The following is a 9,294-nucleotide window of genomic DNA, read 5'->3' on the forward strand; positions in this document are numbered from 1 at the left end:
TTTCTTTCTTTCTTTCTTTCTTTCTTTCTTTCTTTCTTTCTCCAAGCCTCTCAAACTCGATCGTTGCGATCTCATGTGGGGAAGAAGCACCGCAAGAGCGACACGAGCGTCTGCCCTCTTTTTGCAACTTTTCTTAAGGTCAATGTTGTAAACGTTCACTCCACTGGAAAATATGTTTGTGTTTCTTTTGTTCGCATATGTATACAACACGTATCGACTGGGCGGACGCGTTAGACTCCCTCGCTGCTGTTAGACTTGTGTGTGTAAAATACATGAGAGATAGTGCGCAAATGTGTGTACGTGTGTTCAGTGCGCGCTTTTACGCATGAATCAAGCAGAGGGGGAAGGAGCTCACGCCGCTTAGTGTTTGTGTGTTTTTAATGTTTTCACTAAATGGGAATTTGCATTTAACGAGTATAGGTGCATCTCAATAAACTAAAATATGACCGAAAAACCAATTTATTTCAGCAAAATAAAAGTGAAACATATTTTATAGATTCGTTACAGGCGGTGAGACGTCGCTGTTTCAAGCGTCTATTGCGTCTATAAGGTTTACAGTAAACGGAAACCTCACATTCAGTTTCTGAGAAAGTTTGAATTTTACATAGGACCAGATGAAAAGAGGATTTTAAACCACAAATATTTTCAAAGGCGTTTAGCTCAGGAGAGTTTGCAGGCCAGTCAAGCATAGTGACACAATGGTCAATAAAGTGAAACATGAGATTATCTAAGCTTTCCTGGTAGAAGGTCTGATTCTGGACCTGAAAAACACAACACCAGCAGATGACAAGAATCCGCAAATCTTCACTGGATGTGAAAAATGTTCCTCTGGACTTCAAACAACTCGGATGCGGAGCTTGTAAACTAGTCTTCCACAGTCTTGGGCTTGGGTTGATTTCTAAATTAAATTGAAAATTAACTTTTATTTCTGGCAAGAGAAGTTTGAATCACTTAGACCAGTTGCTTTTATTCTTACCTTAATCAAGACAATTCTGACATTGACTCCAGCTGTGATCCATGCCCTGGATAGTTCTGTGTGTGGTGGCTCTAGAGGCTCTGACTTTAACTGCAGTCCACGCCTCGCAAACTTTAGCATGCCTTGTTGACATATGTTGACCTAGATTCTGACTCATCCAGGAGATGACCATTTAAAGTGCTCAAGCAACTGGGTATTTTCTCTAATTCTTTTTTTTCTTCCACAGTTTTTCCTTCCACTCAACTTTCCACCTTCAAACAGCACCTTGTGGACAACCATCTTCTTTAGTAATGAATTTTTTCTGGGTTGCTCTTCTTGCTCAGGGTGCCAGTGACTGTCTGATGAACAGTTTTCAAGTTATCACCCTTGTCTTGAAAACTGCTATGGTGATGATATCATATATTTGTATCAAAATTGATCTCTTTATTGATCTATGGAATATTTTCCTTCTTAAAGTAACTGAATTTGGGGTTTTCACTTTGTATAGGCAAAATTACTAGAAAATAAACTTGGAAAATGTGCCACTGTATGCAATGAATACATATGAGTTTCACTTTTTAAACTGAATTAGTAAAAATAAATTTGCTTTATGATTCTATTCTAATTTATTGAGATGCATCCGTCCTCCAATGACTCGTCTCTATTCTTCTATGTTATATTTGAAAGCCTCTATGAGCCCCTCCATGGAGTGGATGAAACCGGATATGCTGCATATACCGCCTATTACAAAGATGGAGACGTCAAAGAACACCTGGTGCCACTGAAGCTTTCTCCATAAGAGCTTGAGGTGGAAGATGCTGGGAAGCAGAAAGCAGAGCCCGGCACCCGTCAGGCTGCCAGTGAGGCCCATGAGCAGGGCGAAGTGCGGCACATAGATCGCCATGAGCAAGGTGAACACCACTAGTATACATCGGAGAGTCAGTCCCCAGGACTTTAGGCGTCCATCGCCTCCGTAGCAGTCCGGAAAGAAGGCGCGGCCCCCGTCCTGGAAGAAGGTTTTCTCCAACACCTCCACGGCGGCGAAAAAGGGCAGCGGGTAGGACAGCAAAGCTTTGGCCACCAGGAAGAGGTTGACCACGGCTCGGATAGTTGGTGGCAGGTTGTCTGTGATCACCTCCTTGGTTTCGTCTGCCCAGGTCAGGTAGGCCACCAGGGCGAACAGGCCCTTGAGGATACAGGCAGCGATGTGAGTCCATTTCATCATGCAGTGGAACTCGCTGGGTTTCTGCATGTTCCCCTCCAGGGACGGCAGGAAGATCTGCGAGGTGTAGCTGAACACGATAATTCCAATGGAGATGGGGAACTTCTTGACATCGATGTAAAACTTGACCTTGTCCCAGGCCCAGTCCCTCGCCCTGGATAGGCAGTAGGCGATCACCAGGACGTTGATGACGAAATGCGCCATTGTGCACAATAAGCTGAACTTGGAGACGGCTTTCAGGTTCTTGAGGAAGGCGCAGGGGAGCAGAGCGGCGGTGGCGATGATGGCCCAAGACTTCTGGGAGATGGGCATGTTGGGGAAACTGTTGTACATGAGATTCCCGCTGACGACCACGTACAGAATACAGGTCATCACCAGCTCTATGATCTGAGCTACATTCACGACGTGACCGCCCAGCGTTGGGAACCTGGGCGCGCAGCAGGCGTTGGCAATGTCCACATAGGAGTCCCTCACACGGACAAGCTGCCCGTCTTCGTCCTCCTCGTACAGGCAGGCGATGAGGATTTTCCCCGTGTAGCAGCACACCACGGCGGCGAAAATAATGAGAAAGAGTCCGAGGTATCCTCCATGCAGGATGGCGTAGGGCAAGCCCAGAACGAACATCCCCTGGGAACAGAAAGTACAAAAACATTGGCTGGTTGTACAAAGCGGACCATCAGGGGCGCATCCAGAAAGTTTGGCTGTGGTGAACAGATGGGGGCAGTTATATTGTTTTGGGGTGGCTACACTAAAACCAAAAGTAACATGAGAACTTTAGGAAGTTTTTTTGTTGGTGCTTAGCTAAGGTGGACAAACAAACAAATAAATAGATAAATATATATTCTGATGCTAATGTTTTTCTTTTTAAATGGCCTGCAGTCTGTAAATAATTATTTTTAAATACCTGTATACAAACTAAATTGGCTGATTTTGTCATGTTGGCCATCATACCATGATGCCACTATTTTTTTTTTATGTTAAGTGATTCCTGCGTTATTAGAAGACAGTATCAGGAATAAATTACAGACATTCAAGAAAAGACAGAGAAATACAACAGATTTATATAAATTACATAAATAAACAATTAAATTGCAATTTATTGAGTTTTTTCTTTTCTTCTCTTAAATTTTCCCAAGTCATTAATATTGCTCAGGAAGTGACATCACTGCCATTCTATTAAGGGCTCCAGCAGGGAGGCCCTCAAGACCCCTGGAATACTTGCACAGAACATAAATCTCAAAACTTTGGATTTGTAGTTTCATCTATCCAAAAGGAGCCTACATTTAAGAGACCAAAGGACAAACATTGATTAGATTATACACTCATTTATTTGTAACAATGTGCATCATGTTTATCTCTTCTTTGAATGTCTGTCAGCTGATTTTTGCTACTTGAAAGTATGAGCTGAATGATTACGTTGTTTAAAAAAATGATAAGGAAGATCAAGATTGTTTAATTTCTTTTTGCGAAATATAAATTTCAAGTTCTAAATAATACTCTTTTAGATGTGTTTAGTGTCTGCTTTCTTTGGTGTGCCATCCCAAGATTATCATCAGCCTGTCTGGACCCCATTCAGAACTTTGTGAATGTACCTCTGCTGTAAAAAAAGGAGAAGGTTTCTAATTCATAATAGTATTTTAAAGTTTATAAATATATATGTTTTTCTTTTGCTGCTTGGAAGAGCAATACATTAAACAAATAAACATCTCTATAAAATTTCCTTATTCTTTTTATTAATATAACAACATGAAATTGCAGAAGCGAGAGTCAAGCAAAACGTATTCAGTGACAAAGTTAATTTAATAGTTGTTTACTGTTCCTGTAAACCACGAGACAATACTTAGAGGTGCTGTGATGGCTGGTGGGCAACGGGGCTAACTGGCCTAATTAAAGCATCTATAGGGCCCCATGCTATCTTAGGCCGGCCCTGTCCGCTTGCAGCGTGTTTATGTGCGGCTGCACAGCGTGACTACACAGAAGTTGTCATGTTTTTCATGTTGTGGGTTTTCCACATGGCTTTGAGCGCATCCGCCCGCCTCTGACGTCATCGCAGACTGGAGGAGACACACTCTGACGTCAGTCCATGACCACAGCATAAAAAGGAACTGCGTGGATGGAGGAATTTTTGTCGCATAGCCCCCTACAGCAGTGCGCACTCACGAGTCTCTACTCCTAATTTATGCAGCTTTTTGTCTCTCAATGAGGCGTGTTTTTTTTTAAATAATTTATTTTATTCAATAAAATTGTGATTTTCCTTGTAGAATCCCCCCACTTTTCTGTTAAGTTTTAAATGCTGTAATTGCTGCTTACTTTTGATTTCCAACAGGACAATATACTCGTTTTGGCATATAAAAAAGAAAGACTTGAACCTGTTTGCCTTATTGGTCTGCAGAATTATCAGGATCGTACATCATAGACAGTTGAAATTACTACAGACAAAGAATGTGTGTTGAGGGGAGGGGAGGGTTAACGGTGCTAGGACATCATATACCTTTCACTTTTATTAATGCATGAGCCGATTCTAAATCAATGCCCTCTTCTAATAATTATTAAAACGCCACAATTAATAAAAATCACTAATTTATTAAAATTATAAATTATTTTTTTGTTTTCTTTTTCTCTTAATCTCCTTTCAGGTGTGCATTATTCTCATATTTCATAGCCACACCACGGGCGGTTTAACCAATTAGAACCGAGTCTTTACCTGGATTGCGTTCGTGACGTTCCAGCCCGCTTCCCAGGCGGTGATTTTTGGTTTAACTTCGGACAACTCGTTGTTCGAGCCCCCGTCCTTGGAGGCAGAGTGCGGCGGACCGGTGCCGTCTCTCTGGTAGTGGCTGTCCCCCTCCAGCCCGCCGCCGTCTCCGCCGCCCTCTCCTCCGATCTCGTCGGAGGACAGAATGTCCATCTGCATGCCCTGACGGTGGTCATAATCCAGGTCGTCGCAGGAGGCAAAGCCCAGAGCCTCCTCGTCCGTGGCGGCCTGGAAGCCCATCCTGGCGAACATCCCGCTCACCTTTGCCGTGGATTTGTTGGACACAGCCGTGGCTGCGTTTGACAGTTTATTAGATATCTTGCCTCTTATTAACGTCGCCATTTTTCCTCCTCTGTTGACTCTAAACTGTCCACTGACTAATTAGATGTTTTTTTCTTCCTTTTCCCCCCACTCAATGAAAAATGAGGCTACTGTGTTCTGCAGCTCCTTAATCTCAGCATGAGATAAAGCCAAAGGGAAAAGCGCAAGTTTGGCTTCAAGACACGACGGTTTTCAGTTGCTATCTCCACTTCTTGTTGTGTGTGCGGCTGATGCTCTTGACTATCCCCAGGTTCATGTCACCTTCAGACGTCGCTGCTTCGTTTCTGCATCCTGGTGCTGCGATGTGACGCTCGACGAATGTAAGCGCACCTTTTCAGTCTCCGAGGCGCTGTGCGCAAAAGCTTTACGCACGACCAAAAAGAAAAAAAAAACTGGAAAAGAAAAAGAAAAAAAAAAGTCAAGCCACAGGTTCCTGCGGGGACTGTGTTGTGGGTTCTTTATTTTAGGGGGTAGCTATAAGGTGGCAGGCAGCTTTCCCCAGGAGTTCAGGTGCCTCTACTGATGCCAATGCGGTACCGTGGAGCCCGGGGAGGGGGAGGCAGGGACGAGACACGTGTCCTCATCCGCCTGCCAATGCAAAGCACGTCTCCAGCCCTCCCAGTGCCCCACCAGGAGAAAACGGGAGAGATTTGCTGCATTTCTAGGGGAGGTGCTTGCTGCACCCCGACCCGCTCTCCCCCAACCTAGAATCTATTATGCCTCATCCTAACATCCAATGGCATTCCGAGGGCCTCAAATCTTGCATAACTTTAAGAGTATAAAGGGGGGTAGGAATGTGAAGAAACCCGACTCTTTGGAGCAGAAAATATTACACAGAAATCTAGAAGCTTTTCAGTTTTAAAACTATAAAATTTTCCACATTTATCTTCAGCGAAGAGGAGAGAGAAGCATCAATGGGATTATTCTGGACCGCGTCGATCTGCGTTAGGTTTGTTGATGCTCGAAGGGGATTTCTCTTTTGTTTCTGGTGAAATTTTAGGGGGAAAAAAATCAGAATGGCAGTTTCAGTTTGAAAGAATAATATTTTTAATGAATGGAAACTTTGTCTTCTTTCGTTTCAGGGAGCATGCAATTCTGAAGTACCTGCAAAAAATGTTCCAGCTTCGGAGGAACAAACCCCAACCACCATGTTGCTTAGACAATTTGAGTTGAGGAATGTAAAATTTCGTCCTGATTCGAGATAGATTTGCCTTCTCTCTGTCTCCTTCTCTATCTTTTAGAATCATTATTTATTAGTTTATTTTAAAAAATCGCATTCCAAAAAGGCCAGTTTCGTGTTCTTAATGCAAAACAAAACAAAAAAAAAAATAAATGGTTTCTTTCTTAATTTAAAAGATGTGACAAAACACTCTCGTAATTCCATTCATTGGAATATGCATTCATGGAGCTGCTGTGTAACACAGACCCACATTCCTGTAATCATTTCGCAGGCGGTGCCTTGTCAGTAGTACTTTGTGTTCTCTGTATCCTCAGACTGCCTTCAGGCTGCAGAATCACAGAGTCTCACCAGGACACCAAGCTGCGGCCTATTCGACTCGATGCGCCACTTCAGCCTGTAGTAACACAGACTAACCTGCATCTGCTACAACCCTGCTGTTCTTTATACTTGGTAAAAATAACAAATTGTCACATTTAAATCTCCGATTCTGGCATAAAATACAAGTCTGAGAAAAAGCTTTTTTCTTTCTTTTTTTTTTTTTAGCTTTTTTTTTTTAAGCCTTTCTAAATTGTTCCGTCCTGGTTAGATCAAAGCAAACAGTGCTATCTAACAATATGTTTTGATACATTGGTCTCCATGAAACTTCTCGACTAAAATGTTGTTTTAAGTTCAACATAATTTTATATTTTAAGGATAGAATAAACGCACAAAAGCCAAGCTGCTCCTCCGACGCATCCAGGCTACCGGGGCAGCATTATCAGGCCTGTGCATCACCAGTAAAACCCTACAAATACAAGGCCAATAAATCGCTCGCTCTGCTTTGTCCGTCCTGTCCTTTGTGTGCGCGAACGTGTGTGTGTTTTTCCGCTACGTGGGAACGAAAATGGCTGCTGCTTTGAATGAAAGAGTTAATGACGGAGCTGTTATCAGCGGGCTGCAGACCTGCTCAGATCTGCGCTCTGAGCTGATGGAGTGCGCTGCAGGATGAAAAGAGCAGCTCTGACACCACCAGCCCGCAGGTCACAGAGCTTCCCAGTACCCACTCTAGTAGTAGTGGTGGTGGTAATAATAATAATAATAATAATAATAATAATAATAATAATAATAATAATAATAATAATAATAATAATAATAATAATAATAATAATAATAATAGCAGATTTTTGTGAAAATACACAAATTCACGACCTTAGACATTTCAGATTGTGCAGAGGTGATGCACATTGCCAAAACTTGTTGTAAACGGTGTAAGGAATAAATGCTTCCTGCAGTTCATCACCCACGCCGGGTGTCACCGAAGGTTCAGGGTGCCAAGTCCCGGAGGATCCATCCATGTCAGCATAAATATGACCAATCACAGCCCCTTATCGCTACTGTCAGGTGTGTTTGACCCACATGTCCGGTGGTGATACAGACGGGAATCCGGAATACTTTGTTGTGTACAGGATTTGTGGTCAAATCTATTTTCTCTGGGGTCCGACAGGCACATCTCCCCCTCTTCTTCCTCCCCTCCTCCTCAATTTCAGCTCCCTGACTCTCTTTTTTCGCATTACACACATGGGTGAGCTGGCACAAGGTTCTCCGCTCTCTTGCAATGGCTCCCTCCCCATCCTCCACACGACTCCCGCAGCGCTCCCCTCCGCCCCCAACGTTTCCCCAAAATACACAAAATAATTTTCGATTTCTGGCCGCATTTCCCTTTTGAATAAGCTGCTTTAAAACACAGACCAGAGCAAAATAAAAGGAAAACATGCATTACACAGGCCTTTTTTTCGGTAGATAATGGCTTTGTTCCCATGACTTCCCAGACTAATTTCGCTCATGTCTCTTTCCATTCCAGATATTGAAAGATTTCTCTAAGATAAGGTAATAACAAGGTGATCTCTGTGCGTAAAAGCGAGAAGAGACTTAGGGGGTGTGTGTTATATAGAATGCACACGGCCAAGACTGAGACAACAAAAGAGGAGCTGAGCAAAATGAAATGCACCAACAAAGCGATGCAGTCGCTTTAATTTTTTTTTTATTGGAAACTGCACCACATTATGTGCCATTTAACCCATGATCACCTGCCTGTCTTTCTGCTGCTGCGCCCATCCATCAGCTCAGCGAGGCAGAAAACACAGTCAACGCTCCTGAATTGAGAGGGGGACGCTGAAAAGGCACTCTGCTCTCTCTGGGGAGCGCAGAGGAGGGGAAATTAGCCAACATCAGGCCTAATCAGAGGACCTCAGAGTCCATTAACATTTGCATCACAATCTCAGGTACAGCGATGGGCGCTGTTTGCACTGAGCTCATTTCAGTTGTTTCAGAAATATGCAAGCGCGGACTGATATTCAGCACCTTGGACAGAGTCTGGTTGCGCCAGTGATGAGAAAAATCAAGTAGGTTTAGAGGTTCATTGTGAAGCGTATTGTAATAACTGATACGATTTACGGAATTAATTGATTACTTATTTTATTGTTCCTTACTTTGGTGATTATCCACTGACCTGCAAACCTGGATTGAGATATATAAATATATTCTATTCTATTCTATTCTATTCTATTCTATTCTATTCTATTCTATTCTATTCTATTCTATTCTATTCTATCTTTCTCGAAGAAAAACTGAAAAAGCTGTCATTCCAGTACAATCAGTGGTCTTTAATAGTTTCAATAGAACGTTTCATTTGTTCCCAATGAACAGAAAATTATTCAAAGTAGGTCTGAACATTAGATTCTCTATGAACTAAATTGCAATTTATCGTTGAACCTCTAAAAAACAACTACTCAAAGCTATGCTGAGTCTGTGTGACAGCGACGTTTAAAGAGAAACAGAATCTTTTATCTATACGTGTCCATGGAGTTGCCTACCCGCCGCAT

The 9,294-nt window shown here is 42.7% G+C and overlaps 1 protein-coding gene across 2 annotated transcripts; it reads right to left on the reverse strand.

Moving 5' to 3' along the window:
* Window positions 1–5,876, reverse strand: slc32a1 (solute carrier family 32 member 1). Of its 2 annotated transcripts, XR_312765.2 has the most exons (3): window positions 4,882–5,876; window positions 977–2,804; window positions 1–898 (listed from the first exon to the last, which is right to left on the reverse strand). XR_312765.2 is itself a non-coding variant. In XM_005805263.2 (2 exons), exons 1-2 carry the CDS (start codon window positions 5,272–5,274, stop codon window positions 1,617–1,619), a joined length of 1,581 nt encoding a protein of 526 aa, XP_005805320.1. In that variant the 5' UTR covers window positions 5,275–5,876; the 3' UTR covers window positions 1–1,616. The 2 variants fall into 2 exon arrangements, 1 of the variants encoding a protein (XP_005805320.1); XM_005805263.2 differs by having other exon boundaries at window positions 1–2,804.
* Window positions 5,877–9,294: the final 3,418 nt, after the last annotated feature.

This window comes from Xiphophorus maculatus, chromosome 20 (assembly GCF_002775205.1).
Source record: "Xiphophorus maculatus strain JP 163 A chromosome 20, X_maculatus-5.0-male, whole genome shotgun sequence".
Taxonomy (NCBI): domain Eukaryota; kingdom Metazoa; phylum Chordata; class Actinopteri; order Cyprinodontiformes; family Poeciliidae; genus Xiphophorus; species Xiphophorus maculatus.